Source organism: Myotis davidii, unplaced genomic scaffold (genome assembly GCF_000327345.1).
Source record: "Myotis davidii unplaced genomic scaffold, ASM32734v1 scaffold4756, whole genome shotgun sequence".
Classification (NCBI taxonomy): Eukaryota; Metazoa; Chordata; class Mammalia; order Chiroptera; family Vespertilionidae; genus Myotis; species Myotis davidii.
This window is the reverse complement of record NW_006287691.1, coordinates 17,441-35,991: the sequence shown is the minus strand read 5'-3', so window position 1 is coordinate 35,991 and position 18,551 is coordinate 17,441. Positions and strand designations below refer to the sequence as shown.

The window sequence follows — 18,551 nt, the reverse complement described above, 5'->3', positions numbered from 1 at the left end:
AAGCTTTATGTTTATACAATATATATTTTGTTATACATGTGTCTTTATATGTATACATAAAATATATGTAATCAGATTTGAAAATAAACACAAACTTGATCTTTACAGAAGACTTTCTAAAACTCAAGAGTGCAAAACACTTTAAACATTAAACAATTTTAATAGACATTTATGTACAATGCTAAATAGTTTTATTTATACATAGAAAATGTAAAAGGAGTTGTGTGTAAAATGACAGAACTCCTTAATATTTCATGGCAGGTAAATATAAAAAACAACAACATTCCATTCACAAGTATTTTCAAGCAATAAATATATATTCATAAATAGTATGAATCTGTATGAAATTAAAAAGAAAAATCAAAAATCTGAAGTTTATTTCTTATTCTATGTGCAAGCCGTTATCTTTGTGTCCTATTATGCTATTAAATTAAAAAAAAATAATTTGGAGCCAAAAGTATAATCATCCTGGTGACTGGCCTCCAATCAATACACTAAAGCAGTAGAGAAACATTCTCATCTAATTTTTTACATTAATAAAAAGTTGATCAAAGATATAAATTTGGTATCTTAACCAAACAAATGACAACCTAGAACTGTTTTTGCCCCGCAGAAGAATTCTTAAAAGGGTAAAATATACATAAAAATAAATTTCTTAATCCAGAAATAGAGAAACAAAAAAAGGTGTCAAGTATTAGGGTGTTGAAAATTGCCAGTTTTGTCAGATACCATGAAACATGTTTATTATTAAGTACAACTGGATCTGCTGAGAGTACAGGTAGTGCTCTCATGCCAAGTTGATTGACACTCTATATTTGGAAGGTTGCATAGAAATAGCTTTTAGTTAGCAGTCTCATGAAACATCACTGGTGCAAACTCTCCTGAAGAGCAGAAAAGGCATCATTTAATATCATGGGGCAATATCAAGAAGTGGAGGATGATACTGAAGGAACCTAAAATTAAAAATAAGGTATGTTAGTTGGTATATTAATTCTTACCAGTATTCTCTAGCTCATGGCTATAAGCAATATACCACCTACTTATAAAGTGAGTTAGAAACAAACACTGATGTCCAAAGTTCAGGAACTTGCTAAGTGACGTGCTCCTATTATGACTAGTCTATTATGACTAGTCCCCCAAGTTTCCTTAATCACTACCCCTCCCCATTTTCTTATATTTCATCACTTTGTTAGAAATTCTTATGAAACATTAAAATCACAAATTTTTTAGATGCTCAGAGTCTTATGGAAAAATAATTTTAAAAATTCAATTAAAATCTCACTAGTAAGTAACTGGCTTATATATGACATGCATGTCATAAATTTTTTTCTTTATGAAGCAATGCTGAGAGCCATCCAGTAAAAAATACCAGAAACTTAATTTCAAAATTTAGAAGCAAAAGCAATGGAACTGGATCAATATTAACAACTCATGTATAACTACTGTTTGCATTCATAAAGCTATTATTCAAAGCCAGAAGTACTAAATGCTATTCTAAGCAACTTGTCCTTGAAATAAAAAATTGTGGAATTCACAATATAGTTAAATTTAATGCGTCTCATATATCAAACCTGGACATGAGCCATCATCAAACATTCCTATAAGTTTACTACTTAACAGCAATGACTAAGTTTTAACTAAATACAATTAATGCTAAAAGCACAAATATATTTTTAAAAATACTGATTTCTTTTTGGATCATTCCTACCGTTATCTATTTTGGTTTAATTATTTAAATCAGAGAGCATAAAGACGATGATAATAATTTAAAAGTTCAGAAAAAATGCTCAGCCAATTTGGCTCAGTGCTTGAGCCAAGATGTCATAATTTGATCCCTGGTCATGGCACAGGAGACAGCCTATTGATGATTCTCTCTCATTACTGATGTTTCTAGCTCTGAAGTTAAAAAAAAATTGTTAAAAAAAGTATTCACAAATTTAAAGTTTATTTTTTTCGTACTATTTAGGCCTAAGAAATAGTAATACATATCAATTTATTACATATAAGCTGCTTATAAGTTTGAGAACACAGAAATATTTTCTCTTTATGAAATGGGAAAACTTAAATATCTTCCTAATTACCATCACTGCTGCTCACAACCTAGCTATGTACTCATATGTTGATTTCACTTACTAATGTAAACTGGTCATAGACTTGCATTAGGTCCTCCATTTTGTACTGTTCTAGCACCACAAAATTGTCCAGGTTTCTGCTTGTTTTTCGTGCACAGTCCTGGCAATGTACTATGTAGGTCTTTTGAGAATTGCTTTCATTAGTAACAAAAAGCAGATCAAAAACTTCCACCTATTTTATACAAGAGAAAAAAAAAACAATGAATAGAGATTATTAAATGTATTGCACCACTTTTATGTAACTATGAAATTCTACTTTATCTAAAACTCTGGATAGTGATTTCACTGAATGCAATTACTTAAAAACCCATGGTTGTTTCTTTTAACACCAGGTTTATTTTGTAGCACATGCAAAATGAAGTTAATGTTACATATTTAAATACTAACCTAAGGGAATTAAATACTCATTACATCTACTAGTTTAATTCTAGATTAATTTTAAGTTTGATAAAAGTCAGTCTATTTTTATTTTCCTCAAATATAATACACAAATAATCAAGTCATTATTTTTTCTTTTAACTTCTCTATAATAGTATTCACAGTGTTTGGATATGTCTCCCTCCCATACTAAGCTCCACAAAGGTAGCGACTATATATTATTCATTTTTGGCCCTCTCTAGTGCCTATCATTGTGCTTAAAAACAAACAAAAACAAGAAAAGAAAACCACTTGAATGAATATAAACAACAAATGTTCACTTCTAAGACTCATAGTAAAGAAAATAGTACAGAAAGTATTATGAGCATTAACATACAAAAAACATTAAAGAATCTCATACAAAAAGAATGAGTTGCAAAGGCTCAGCCTGAATAATGGTTGACAGATACTGTATATCATTTATTTTAAAATACCAAAAAGATACATATTTACCTGAAGTATAACACCTAAACATAATCTGTTTAATCTTATACATGTTGGTAAGGATATACATTAAATGAAACCAATGGATTTCATGAATTTATCTCAGAAGTATACAATTTACAAGTTTAGTGTAAAACTGATTTTCTAGTCAAGTGGTTCTCAGACTTCTGCTTGGTTTTGTCAATAATAAAAATTCATTATCTTAAATCATCCTTGAATAGCTCTGCTAAAATTCCAGAGTTCATAGGTTTCTTATAGGAAGTAAAATAGCTTAGTGACCCAGTTGAAAGTTTTCTGATTTTTCAACTTGGTAAGTATGGATTTTTCAACTTCACTATCAAATCATGAACCTGTGGATTTTATTTTCTAAACACTTATAAAGTTCTTTTCTTTTATATTCCTAACATTATGTAGTGTAAGGAATATAAAACTACTTCAATGGCCTCCAAAATGAGCTTTCTTTCTACCTCCATTCTTTCCAATCATGAATCACCACTCCCTCAAACATATTTTGACTTAGTGCTTTGGTCAAAAAATGTTAATGGCATCAATATCCTGAGATAAAAACCAAATTCCTTAAACTGAATTTAAGATGCTTTTGTTGGCTACATACAGCCTCCACTTAAAGACTTCTTCTAAAACCTTGCAGTACAATTTTCTAGGCACATTGCAGTATCAGACTTTATTACACGCACTATTAATTTCCCCATCACTATTCTGTTCCTAAAGCCTAATGATGTATAAACCTCCAATTCTAGCTACTTAATGCCTGTAGAAATAAACTCATTCTTCAAGGAGAAACTCAAATGTTAACAAGTCCACAGGCATCTTATGCCAATATTAGAAAAAAGATTTTCTCCTTAAGTTTTCTATGACAGTTTTCTATCAAGAGTCTTATGGGCATTATGATTAGTTGTTTATAATATGTCTTCTCCAAATAAAATGTAAGCCCCTCCAGGGGAGGTACCAAAACTTTATTACTGTACTTCTTGCAAGCCATTGCCACAAGAGAAAAATCAACATACATATAAATAATTTAATGCTGATTTGTTTGAATTTATAGTGAAACAGATCTAATTTGTTGGCACTGGTATACTTATTATGACTAGAGGCCCAATGCACAAATTTGTGCACAGGTGGGGTCTGGCCAGGGCGAGGAGCCTTGGGTGATTGGCCGGCCGGCCCTTCCCCCTGGTTGAACTCCTGGTCAAGGGGGAAATTTTCATATTAGCCTTTTATTATATAGGATTATTCTTAGTTGAAAATCAGAGATGATTATCACCTAGCAAGGAAGTACTACTACATGAATGCTTCTGTAGGAAATACTGCTAAGTTAATACATAATGAAGTGATTATACAATCAAATAATAGTCAATTTCAATAAAATGCATTACATAAAAGTATAGGTAAATTTATAATTTTATAAAAACCAACTAGTGAATTCACAATAAAACAACTGTCAATAAGAATGTTTACCTCACAAATGCTACAGTAATGGGCTGGCTCATCATTTGTCCTCCCATGCCATATAACCTCTTTTCCTGCTGTAATAAGAGCTTCCCTCAATGTCTGACATTGCTTTAGTACTTTAAGAAGACAATACCTATTGTGGAGAAAAATTTTCAAGACAGGTGAGTGCTGAAGATTCTTAGCATACATGATGTACCAACAAGAAATAATTTTTAGAATCTTGGTTCTATGGTATATTGATATCAAAATTTCCTTCTCAATTTTTGCTATATAATGGCCTAATAATGATAATATTAAAGGACTAAGTTGAAAATTGATATTTGAATATAAAAATATAATAATCTTAGTCTACAAAACCTTGACACTTATTTAAAGCTTTGCTCAATTTTTGCTCTGATCTGGACAGTTGAAAGAACTATTTATTCTAAGATTGAACCTCTTTATCTTTGAAATATAGTCTGAATTCCAGGTTGAAACTGTTTTTACTATAGTAAGCATATGTTTCCAGTGGGACACTCACAAACAATATCACATACATAATTAATTGTAATACTCTGAGACCAAACCAGAAAATTATTGATGGATTTAAGTTATTTGAGGACATGAAATTAAATAGAGTACCAAAGGAAAAAGATTATTGGTTCAATTTTAATTTGAAGGTAGTATAATGGAATTCATTTATATTACCATAAATTTTCTATAATTTATGGTTTCTTTTTTTTAATATATTTTATTGATTTTTTACAGAGAGGAAGGGAGAGGGACAGAGTTAGAAACATCGATCAGCTGCCTCCTGCACCCTCCCCACTGGGGATGTGCCGGCAACCAAGGTACATGCCCTTGACTGGAATCGAACCTGGGACCCCTCAGTCCGCAGGTCAATGCTCTATCCACTGAGCCAAACCAGCCCGGGCTAATTTACACTTTCTTTACATTAGTAATTCTGATGCCAACAATATAGTGAATTTCACAAAGTGTTCATTTTCTATAATTTGTTCTCATTGCTCAGAATCATCTGCTGAAGTTTCTATGAATATATAAATCTCCCATGCAGTTCTCCTTTGAAGGCAGTTACACTAGGCTGATTTATAAGGCTCATACCAGCTCTAAAGTTATCCTAAAAAGCATGAAAGTGGTTTAACAAAAATGACAATGTTTATGGCCAGTATTATCTCAGGTAAGCAGACCCATTATAACTTGGAGCCTTTTAAAAAAAAACTTGGAGCTTTTTGATACATCTTATTGTTACTAACATATTTGATTACTAAATAAACTTCATAATATAATCATTAATAAAGGGATTAACTTCTTTTAATTTATATTTCTATGCTATTTTTACTTGTCAAGTTTAACTATTTTTCAAAAAACCAAAACCGTATAAATATGTCTAGGATAAAATTATTAGTTTTAATCCTCACCAAAGAATATCATATGTGCCAACCAGAGATCAAACCTAAAACCCAGGTTATATGCCCCGACAGGAATTGAACCTGGAACCAGTTCAGTGCACAGGAAGAAGTTCCAACCAAGTCTTGAAGCTGGATAAATTTATTTTAAGATATACAAACTTATTAAAATTATATATTTTATTAAAATTATTAAAACAAGTATGAATAATAAAGACACTATCTTCTCTATACTTTCTTTTCTTCAATTTCTATCATTCTCACTGACTTCACTTTACATAATCTTTATAAATTTTATATAAATTTTGAATATTAACTCCTTATCTGATATACCTTTAGCAAATATATTCTCCCATTCACATGGTTGTCATTTTTGTTGTTGCTGTTGTTAATACTCACCCTAGGATATATTTTCTTTCCACTGATTTTTAAAAAATATATATTTTATTGATTTTTTTACAGAGAGGAAGGGAGAGGAATAGAGGGTTAGAAACATCGATGAGAGAGAAACGCCGACCAGCTGCCTCCTGCACACCTCCCACTGGGGATGTGTCTGCAACTAAGGTACATGCCCTTGACCGGAAACGAACCTGGGACCCTTGAGTCTGCAGGCTGACGCTCTATCCACTGAGCCAAACCAGTTTGGCTCCATTGATTTTTTTTTTTTTAAGAGAAAATGGAAGGGAGAAAGAGAAACAGTTAGAGAGAAACAGTGATGTGAGACATACATTAACTGGTTGCCTCCTGCTTGCACACCAGCTGGGACTGGGGATCAAGCCTGCAACTGAAGTACTCCCCCTTGATCCTTTAGTCCATAGGCCGACACTCTAACCACTGAGCCAAAAGGCTAGGGCAGTGGGTTGTCTTTTTTATTTTGTTTGTCCCCTTTACTGTATAAAAACTTTTATTCAGATTTATTTTTCCTTTTGTTTTCCTCACCCAATGAGGCATTTCAGAATAAGTATTGCTAAAGGACATGTCTGAGATTTTACACCCATGTTTTCTTATAGGAGTTTTATGGTTTTGAGTCAACATTTAAATTTTAATCAATTTTGATTTTATTGTTCTACTAGAAGCCCGGTGCACAAATGTGTGCACTGGTGGGGTCCAGCCAGCCCGCCCCAATAGAGGCCGGCTCCATTCCTGGTGGTTGGGTTGATTCCCAGTCGTACCTTAATTGTAGTCTTCATCCCTGGCCCCAGTTGGGGTGTGTGTGGGAAGGAACCCGTCTGACTGTCTCTCTCACATTATTGTTTCTCTCTCTTTCCCCTTTCCTCTCTATCTCTCTAAAAAAAGTCAACAAAAAAGTATCCTCAGGTAAAAATTTTATGCCCTTTTCTCCAGTGACTCCCCAGGAGAGGTCTCAATGCCCACATGTAGGTGGGAGGGAAGCCTCCCCAAGCACACATCTCATATGCCACACAGAGGTGGAATCCTGGCTGCACTAATTCCCTATGTTCAAGCCTGCTCAACCTAGGCTTTTTCTACATACATACATACATACATACATACAAAAACCAAATTAACTCAAGGAGAAATGTACCACAGAAATATACACAGAATCAGGTTTTTAAAAAAATTGTGTAAGGAAAATATTTCCAGTATTTTAAGTAGAAGACAAGCTAAATTTGTATATTCAAATTCAACACAAAGACAACTGCCAGAACAAAGACAATGCAATTTAAATTGTCACCACAGAAAAAAATGGGAACATTCTAGTTCGTGGAAGGCAAGTCTTAGCCACCAGGTTTCAAATACCGAGTTTCAAATATTGAGAGCGACCCTTCTAAAGTGGAAGAGGTTCTACAAGGATATTACAGATGAGAGTAGTGTAGAGGAAAAAAATGACAGAAGTTAAAAGATATTTTAAATTGACCAAAAAAAGTAAAAACAAGACATTATAACCATCTTTTCTTGATTGATTTTTCCTTATCTCACTATCCAATCTGTGAATAAGCCCTAAGGCTTAAACTTCACAACAGTCTGCTCTATGAACCTTTCTTTTATAAAAAAATAATTTTTAGCCTTTATATTTAAAAAAATATATTTTTATTTTTAAAAAATAATTTCTTATTGTTCAAAGTATTACATATTTCCCCTTTCTTTCCCCCCATTGACTTCCTCCAGTCTACCCCTCCCCCATATTTATTTTTAATTGTTTTTTAGAAAGTGAGGAAGGGAAAGGGACAGAGAAAAACACTGATTGGCTCCCCTGTCTCCCACACTCATCTTAACTGGGGATAGAAACATAGATCTTGCCGTAGCCGGTGTGGCTTAGTGGATAGAGCATTGGCCTGTGACTGAAAGGTCCCAGGTTCGATTCCAGTCAAGGGCATGTACCTTGGTTGCAGGCACATCTCCAGTAGGAGGTGTGCAGGAGGCAGCTGATCGATGTTTCTAACTCTCTATCTCTCTCCCTTCCTCTCTGTGAAAAATTAATAAAATATAAAAAAATAAAAATTAAAAAAAAAGAAACAGTGATCTTTTGGTGCATAGGACAACACTCCAACCGAGTCATATCAGTCAGGGCTGCACTGAGATCCTTCTTACTACTTCCTTTGCTACAATCTCAATGCAAATTAGAGTGTTGCAATTGCATGTTCTCTAGTTCCAATCTTGCATCTTGCAATCCATTTGCCATTAAATAATAGCTTTGTATTTTTAAAATATAAAAAAGAATCTAGCCCTTTCCTTATTTAAATCCTTTAATAAGTCTATAATAATCAGAATTAGTATCCAAAGTTCTTACCATTGCCTATAAATCCATCTATAATTTGGTACCTGAACACTTATGTGAAATCACCCCATCTGTTTATTCCCTTCTGTCATTCTGCTACAGTCACATTGGTCATTCTGTCCTGTAAATACACCAAAGCCTTTCACTTACTTTGGGGGTGTACAATGTTTTTACTCTTGGGTCTTTTAAGGTTGTCTCCTTTTCACTACTTAGATGCAAGCATAGCAAAGATGATCTCAGAAGACACATTAACAAAGCAGCATTCTCTACCTCTCAAATCAGAAAATAAGAATTGTCCTATTTTATTTCACTCATATTACTTAACAGTAACTTGTTCATGTGTCTGGGAGTTTGTCTATCTGACTCACTAGAATTTACATCACACAAAGGCAGAGTCTCTGTTTTATACAGTGGAGTATCTTTTCTCATCTATAAGAACAGTTTGTGAGCCCAGTTGGTTTCACTCAGTGGGTAGAGTTTTGGTTGGCCTGTGGACTGCAGTCCCCAATTCGATTCTAGTCGAGGACAAATGCCGAGGTTGGGGGTTTGATCGGCAGGGGTCAGTTAGGGGCAACCATGTTGGCAGAGGGGCAGTTAGGGGTGACCAGGCAGGCAGGTAGGTGAGTAATTAGGAGGCAACGGTCAAGGATTGTGAGAGGAATTTCTGACTGCTGGTTTAGGAAGTATTCTCTTTTTTAAAAAAATGTTTATATTGATTTTAGAGGGGAAAGGAGAGGGAGAGATCAAACATCTATGATGAGAAAGAATCATTGATCGGCTGCCTCCTGCACATCCCCTACTGGGGATGGAGCCCACAACCAGGGCATGAGCCCTTGACCAGAGTACAGCCTGGGACCCTTCAGTCCACAGGCCAACGCTCTATCCACTGAGTCAAACCAGCTAGGGCCAAAAATAAACTACAGGCAGTCCTCGGGTTACCTCGGACTTGACATAAGTCGTTTTGTGGTTACATTGCCATCTCATATATGTAAAAGCGGTAATATGCAAATTAGGCCGGGCCGCCATAACAATCACGACACAAAAGGAGGCTGTGCGCTCAGGTGAGGCCTGGAGCCAAGACAGAGTCAGAGTCAGAGTCAGAGTCAGAGTCGGAGACGGAGACGGAGACGGAGACAGAGACAGGGAGGCCTGCCTGAGCTGCCGCGCTGGCTTGGGCAACCCTAGAGCGGACACAGGCCTGGGGGCCACAGGGAGCCTGAGGCTGGCTGAGCCACCGCCCAGGCTCCACAGCCCCGGAACAGATACAGGCAGGGAAGCAGGGAGCTTCTGGGGCGGAAATCAGGCTCGGTCCTGGCTGCCCATGGAGGCAGTCAGGCCTGGGTCCGCGGCAGCCTGAGAAGCAGGCAGAGGGCAGACCACACAGGAGGAAGAAAAGTAAAGAATGTCAAGCATGGGAGCACCTGGGTCTTGCTTTCATTTTAGGTTAACCATTCTGGTGGCTGTGGGAAGGATCAATTTAGACAGCTGCAGTGTTTTTGGGCCCAAGAAAAAGGGAGACTGATGTTGGGGACTAGGACTAGGCAGAGGCAGTGGATCAGAGACATATTTATGAGAAAACCTGACAGAACTATTGGCTGATTACATAGGGATGAAAGCAAACAAAACAAATGGTATTAGCCCAGATTCTCCAGTTTGGGCAACTTGGTTGAATGGGTGATTCTAATAACTGGGAGAAGGTATCAAGGAAAAGGAACAGTGAAGGAAGCTTGCTTAATTCAGCAATAGCCAAACAACTAGGGCAGAAGACAGACTTAGTGCTCTTTCTTTGCTGCAATGTTTGTTTTTTCTGCCTTCAGCCACCACTATGTAAGTCTAATATACCATCTTTTCTCCTAAACTATGATATTATCTACACATTCCTATCACCTGAATTAGCTTTCCTGCATGATCTCTTAAAAATACTTATTGAAGTTACTCAATGCTCTGTGAGTATGGGGACTTTCAAGATGTGGAAACATTATGAGCCTATATAGATTGATAAAGAGATATTGGGTGCTCAATTTTTAATAATAAAAATCAGATACTGAATGTCATGCCAGAGGCATAATTTTAATGAGCCAATGTCTCTTCACTGAAGTGTCACTCTTCAAAAGAGATCCGCTCAAATAGAATGCATAACACTCATCTGGGTTGCCTGTTAAAATGTAGGGCCACACCTTGAAAACCACTCCTTCTAGAGCTCATTTTGGTGGATAAACCTTCCTCCAACTAAAGCAATCCTATATAATAATACAGGTGCACAGGTTGCTGTCCTAACCACTGAGCCCCATGGGCCAGGGCTGTTTTAATATTTGAAGTTTGCCCTTACCAATTGAGAATGAGAATATAATAAAAGTGTAATATGCTATCGACCAAACAGGGGAATAACCAGTCAGTGGGGTGCGGGGTTGGCGGCAAGCAGGTGTCACCAGGCCAGGCAAGGTGCATGCCAGCAGGCAGAGGGAGCGGATGGCGATGGAGTGGGCTGGAGGGGGGGCGGGGGGCGGCAACCAGTGGCAGCGGGCGATGGAGGCTGGTTCCATCCCGATTGCCCACCTGGTTGCCTCCCACAAAGGGGGCAGGCTGGGCTGAGGGAACCCCCGCCCACAACACAAATTTCATGCACCAGGCCTCTAGTTTATTTATTAAAAAAAAAAGTTCCCTCATTTCCACATATGTACATGTGTCCATTTGTTTTTTATTATTTATTTACCACAAGTAAAGGTCAGGAATTGTTTTCTTTCCATTAATTTTTTTTTTTTTTTACTGTTTCACTTCATTACTGCTGGATATGTGCTTCATGTGAGTGATGTAGGTGCTTATGTAGGTGGGTTCTGACTTACGGTGAAAATCGCATTACGACATGCTATAGGAACGGATCTCTGACGTAACTCAAGGACCTACTGTCTTCTTAAAAAAATTAAGGAATAGAAACTAGGCAAATAAAAGCGAAGCTACTAGAATACATATAATTCAAACTGATAATCTTTAAATTTGTAATGAGTGCATCAGGAAACTAAGAAAGGGATTATTTAATTAGAGCAGCCAAAAAATTTTACCATTTCAGTAAAATCAGTATTCTAAGTGACAATTTTATTATGGAATATATGTATTATATTCTCATTCTCAATTGGTGTAGGCAAACTTCAAATATTAAAACAGCCCTGGCCCATGGTGCTCAGTGGTTAGGACAGCAACCTGTGCACCAGACGTTAAGGGTGCATTTCTGGGATGCAGATTCGCTCCCCACCTGAGTGTAGGAGATAATGTTTCTCTCCTATATATGTTTCTCTTTCTCTCCCCACTCCCCCTCCGCTCCACTGTCTCTGAAAAGTGATGGAAAAGATATCTTTGGGTGAGGATTAACAAACAAACAAACAAACAAACAAAAAACAAAATCAAGGTCATTGGAAATCAGTTTGGTCAGAGGTTAATAGAAAGCATAGATGTATGAATTTAGTATAGAATCATGTATACCTTAATTCCTCTCTATACCATAATAAATATAGTCTATTTGGAAAGAAAATACATTTATGCATAAATATTTTCATTTATGGAAGAAAATATCTTTAATATGTGAATTGCCTTATTACATTTTCTGGTCAAAACTTCAGAACTATTTTAGCATTTGTCAACTATTTTATCATTTTTCAGTGTGGGGGAAAAATTGATTAGTTATACACCCATCCCTTTACCCCTATAGCAGTTTTGAAAAGCACTTACTTAATCATTTCAAAAAGCTTTGGATTTGAGACTTTGATATTTCGAGCCATATTCCAAGAAAGATGAACCATGGGTACTACTGACTTCACACTTTGCAATTTGTTCCATTCATACCGTTCTACTGCCAATTTATACTGGCAGGCTAGGAGAAAAAGAATTTTTCAAAGGTATAAAGTAACCCAAAGTATGACAGATATAAAGATAATCATTTATCACCTTTCAGGTGATAACTTTAATACTGATTCTAGAAAACTCAAAATATTAGAGGATTTTTAAATGATAATTATAGTTTTAAAAAAATTATCCTGTAAAGAGCACTTACTAAGGTTCACGTCTGTGCCACGCTTTTTATACTTTATCTCATTTCATTATTTCAAAGCCTTGTTGACTTTACAATTCTCATTTTGCAGATTAAAAAAGCAATAAATGAGGCTCTGGAAAATTCTAAACATTTTCCTTAAGTTACATGGTTTAACAAAAGTAGAACCAAGAAGATATCATTAAGGTCTTTTTAGCTCTAAAGGCCAGATTCTTTAAGTTATCCATATTTAACAGTTTGATGTTTTAAGACAGCACATATGGTATACCAGAGGAAATAAAAATTCTAAATAATCAGTTTTGTCCATAGAATAACCTTCCTTTATAAAAACAAAATAGACATTTTGAACATCTGTTCATGAATATCCATTTCTTAACTTCAATTTACTCTTTGCACTCTTCAATTTTTTCTAGCAGACACACCTTTCCATTTTTAGTGAGCTATTTGCTAGTAGAAAAACAGTATCTACGTTAGAAAAACCCTTCAACATGTAAAATCTATTAAAGAATTGTTTAAAATACCTGTAAGTGGACCAACATTCCAAGCAATATTGTTACACCAGCCAATGGCCTGAACCCAATGCACAGTGCCTGCATTTATCCAGACCAAATCACCAGGTCTTTGAATAAACCTGTATACAGGAACATTTGCTTCATAAAGATCTTCAAGGTTGGGCCACCAAGAACTCATTAGGAAATTCAAATTATTTCTGAAAAATACAGGTAATAAATTTTCAATGTTTCATCAAACATGTGGAAATAATTTCAAAATATTAAAAAGCTTTCAGGGCATACTTCATTAAAATTTAACAGCAGTGCAATGAGAACTACATTTTTCAAAAGTGAGGGCTTTAAAACAAAATTAACAGCAGGCAAGAGCAGGGAGATTTATTCAAAGATCTTTACAATATGCTTACATTTACATTTCTCAAAACCAAAAATTACAGTCCAACATTATACTTAGCTATTCTGGTTTATAATTTGCTTTCAATAAAGAATAGTCTGATTTATCCCTTCTTCCTGAAGAATCTCTTTATTATCTAAAATTCCTGAAAAGGAAATTGAGATTGAAGACTACATAAAGCCAATTAAACTTCTTAATCAGAATCACTGTGGTAGATATAACAAGAACCTTCCCTTAATTCATCAATGGATCCACACTTTTTCTATTTTCTACTTTCTCCCATGAATTGCTAGAAGGTCGCACTACCAGCACCACCAACACAAACAAAACAAATTATTAAGCTTTATTTTAAATTTTAATTATTTACTACTCTCCATCACAAGATTAAGTAATGACATTAACAATTTCTTTCTAAAAAGAATTTAATAATGTAGACTTTAGGTACTTCAAATTATCTATTCTCAAGGAGAGGAAATTCATATGATAGAACTATACCTTTCTGACAATTTAAGATGTTTTTACTTTATTTCTATCCTTCCTCTGAAAAAATGACAGTACAAGCTAGTTCTATTTACCCAAACACTACCAATATAAAGTTGGAAAAAACTTTCCATTTAAAGAAAGGAAAGCCAACGAAGTTCAATTGATCATTTTTTTTCTAAAGTTGAGAAAAATAATTGAAAGATAAATGTTTCATAGTGTCATAAAATTAAAATAGGAATTATAAACATTGAAAGCAATTATCTTTATGGAATATAACACTACAGGCAAAAGCTGAGATGAAAAGTGTCATTTTTACAATTTAGACAAGTGAATCATTCTAACTTGATTTATTTATTACTCTGAATTCAAACTTCTGGGACATCACCTGACTTTTCCAACTATTTGTGACCTGGTTCACCTGTCTGTGTGAAAATAGTTCCCACCCAATATAGTAAGAACCAGTGTACTTAATGTATAACAAATACTACAATATACATTTTTTTAAATTTGAAGACTCAATTCTCTTTTCTTTGCTTAAGCTTCTAGTTTGCTGATAAATTTCAGATATAAGATTATTTTCCTAAAAAATTCTTTTAAATTTCACCTCAGCATGAGGAAAACATAGACATAAAACAAAATTTTAAAAGTAATCCTATCTTGCCCTGGCCACGTAATTCAGCTGATTGGAGTGTGGTACCATACACAAAAAAGGTTTTGGATTTGGTTCCTGGGCAGGGCACACACCCAAACAGTGGGTTTAAACCCTGGTCAGGGCCCAGATGAGAGACAACTGATCGACATTTCTCTCTCACAAGGATTTCTCTCTCTCTCCCCTGCCACATTCCACTCTCTCTAAACATATCCTTGAGTGGTAATTAAAAAAAAAAGTGCCAGTAAAGGAATATTATTATTTTCGCCACTATGATGTACTTTTTACTAAATAAAATATATTGATAAAACCCTCCAAAATGTTAAAAAATTAATGTGTATTGATTTAAAAATAATCTGAGGTGTATTATGAGAATTTCATCCAATTTTTTTATCATTATAAGTATATATGTATATATATATATATATATATATATATATATATATATAATTTCATGGTTATACCAATAATTTACATGATTATACTAGTATCATTATCCACTCTGAAAATAGCAGATGATTTGCTTACTGTTGGACAAGTGAAAATTTTAGCTGATTCAAAAAGATACACATTAACAAAGTAAAAGAGCACTTAATTTTAGAATTCTTACAATTTTTAAATTCAGTTACAGGAAGCTAAACTTCTCTTAAAGCACACTTGTCAAATGAATGTAGATTCAGGTAACAATTTAAAAAATTAACATAAGAAATAATTCACTCTTTGTCTTCTGAATTCATGCCTATTACTACTTCTGGTTTCATGGCCTTTCATATATTATTCCAAATAATATAAAATAAACAATTTGAAATAGGATAATTTAAAATAAAATTTCTGCTAAACTATAAATTGAAATTCAGCATCATGCTTTTGTCCTTTATAAAAGATGTTTTTCAAAATTATTTTGAAAGTTCAAAAACCCACTTTTCACAGAAGTCATTCAGAACACCCCAATAATCTTCAGGAACGACAAACCATTCACAATCACCTGGACCAATGTTTATGTTAACAGAACAGAAGTTGTTATTTTCTTGGTGACCTGAAAATTAATGGGGAAAAAAGGGTCATTATTATACTATAAACTAAATGAAACAAAAGTGCCTTTAAGTCACTGGGTTTCAAGAACTGTATGAAACACAAATGCTTGCAAATAAGTCAGTATCAAGTGACAAGCAATAAATATTAGCTATTGTCATTACTACTACCTTTAGTTCCTCTATAAATTACTCCCCGTTCTCACAAAGATTATAAGAAAAATTAATAAAAACATCTATTTTAAAAAATGTAACGTCCCCTAACAACCTACACCTGTTAACTCCTATAAACATCCCAAGTTGAAATTGGTACATACTTTAAATGCTTGTAAGTCTTCCACCACAGGTAGGTTATTACCTTGGCACAAAGCTTTAAAATTAGAGATTTGGTACAGCATGATAGATTTAGTTTAAACACACACACACACACAAAACAAAGAATCCCTTAGAATAGGTCCTTAGAGCAATCACAATTTTTCAGAATATTTAAAAATCATGTCACATGTACATTTTTATTTATGTAAGTAAGAACAGATAGAAAACGTTTACCAATAAATGGCTACTCAAAACTGGTTCTGTAAATTACATTGAGAAAAATAAAATATACTACATAACAATGTTGGAGAAATAATGCTATACAAAAAAAAAAACACACAAAAAACAAGAAGGTAGGTCCAACACACATAACAATGTGAACATAAAAGCTCTGAGAGACAACTGAACAAACACACACAGAAGAGAGAGAGACCATTGGAGAACCCATCAAAATTAAAGGAACAAGTGTGTGGCATTCTTTGCATTCCTCCAACTTGGATAGCTCAGATGTGAGTTCTATCCAGTGATTCTGATTAATCTGCACGACTGCAATAGTGTTTCTCCTGAAGCTAGCTCAAAAAGAAACAAAATGGCACTATAGCAAGTGAACAAGGTCCAATGGATCCAATAAGGCGTTGAGACACACACAGACCAACCCACTGCTACATATACACAGAGCAGCCCTGCTGTATGAGAGGGAACCAGCATGATACAGTGGAGTGTGCACACACACACACACACACACACACACACACACACACACACAAGGGGGCCCAACAGAGACTGGGCTCAAGCAGCAGTCAAATAATAGGAATGGGTCTACTCTTGATCCAGGAAGAGTGCTATTGAGTCACCAACAGGGACTCACCACCTAGATCAGATGGGCACAATTAATCAAACAGTCATCAGGCCATCTTGCCCATGAATGCTCCTCCTGGCCAGTGGCACCCACTATTACAGATGGTTGATCTGACTTCAACCAGCCTAAAAGCATCCAGCACACAGTCTAATAAATTCACTACTATACAAAGCAATGTTTTCAACATTGGGAGAGATAGTCATTTCACCTAACTCACAGAAAGAAACACAGAAACTCTTGCAAAATAAGGAGACAAAATAAACTCTTAAGAATGTAGCACTGGTAATTTGCCTGATAAAGAATTAAAGAAACGGTCATAAGAAAGCCCAACAATTTTAAAATAGAGAAACAAAGAACTTCAATAAAGAGTTAAAAATTATAAGAGCCCTAACTGGTTTTGCTCAATGGATAGAGCATCGACCTGTGGACTGAAGGGTCCAGGTTTGATTCCGGTCAAGAGCATGTATCTTGGCTGTGGGCACATCCCCAGTAGGGGGTGTGCAGGAGGCAGCTAATCAATGTTTCTCTCTCATCAATGTTTCTAACTATCCCTCTCCCTTTCTCTCTGTAAAAAAGTCAATTACACACACACACACACATTCATTCAGTGCTGAAGAATTCAATAACTGAAATGGAAAACATACTAGAAATAATAAACAACAGACTAGTTAATTTACATGGATTAGCAACTTTGAAAACAAATAGTAAAAATCATCCAATCAAAGCACCAACAAAATATATTTTTGAATGAAAACAGATTAGGGCAGGAGAGCAATCAGTACATCAAATATGCATGCTAACATTGCCTTATACATATCCTACAAGACAGAAATGGGCAAAAAGTGTATTTTGAAGATATAATATCTGACAACTGTCTTAAGCTGGGGGAGGAAAGAGACATCCAGGTCCAGCAAACAGTGTGTTCTAAACAAGATGAACCGGAGGTGCGGTGTGAAAGTACAATGCAGAATATTATACCCAGCGAGGTGATCATTCAGAATTAAAGGAAAAAATATGAGTTTCCAAACAAGCAAAAACTAAAGAAGTTCATCATCACCAAACCAGCACTTCATAAAACATTAGAGGGTCTTCTTTATGCAGAAAAGTAGAAGAATTCAATAACTGAAATGGAAAACATACTAGAAATAATAAACAACAGACTAGTTAATTTACATGGATTAGCAACTTTGAAAACAAATAGTAAAAATCATCCAATCAAAGCACCAACAAAATATATTTTTGAATGAAAACAGATTAGGGCAGGAGAGCAATCAGTACATCAAATATGCATGCTAACATTGCCTTATACATATCCTACAAGACAGAAATGGGCAAAAAGTGTATTTTGAAGATATAATATCTGACAACTGTCTTAAGCTGGGGGAGGAAAGAGACATCCAGGTCCAGCAAACAGTGTGTTCTAAACAAGATGAACCCAAAGAGACTCATTCCAAGTGGGTAATTGTAATTAAAATAGCAAAAGTTAAAAATAAAGAGATAATCTTGAAGGTACTAAGAGTCAATCAACAAGTCACATAAAAGGGAGCTCCCATCAGGTTATCAGCTAATTTCTGAGCAGCAACTTTGCAGGCCAGAAGGGGGTGGGAGGAAATATTCTGGGTGATGAATGCCAAGAACCTACAACCAAGGTTACCTTATCCAG

The 18,551-nt window shown here is 35.0% G+C and overlaps 1 protein-coding gene across 1 annotated transcript in view; it reads right to left on the bottom strand.

Moving 5' to 3' along the window:
• Positions 1 to 341: 341 nt before the first annotated feature.
• The window catches only part of LOC102761382 (lysine-specific demethylase 6A), a 31,983-nt gene continuing 13,773 nt past the window's right edge, over positions 342 to 18,551 (bottom strand). The window contains exons 3-8 of the mRNA XM_006759504.2: positions 15,605 to 15,719; positions 13,170 to 13,357; positions 12,330 to 12,471; positions 4,470 to 4,596; positions 2,134 to 2,304; positions 342 to 953 (exon numbers count right to left, since the gene is read on the bottom strand). Of these exons, the coding sequence (XP_006759567.1) occupies positions 924 to 953; positions 2,134 to 2,304; positions 4,470 to 4,596; positions 12,330 to 12,471; positions 13,170 to 13,357; positions 15,605 to 15,719 (773 nt within the window). The 3' untranslated portion in view covers positions 342 to 923. The remainder of the gene's footprint in view (positions 954 to 2,133; positions 2,305 to 4,469; positions 4,597 to 12,329; positions 12,472 to 13,169; positions 13,358 to 15,604; positions 15,720 to 18,551) is intronic.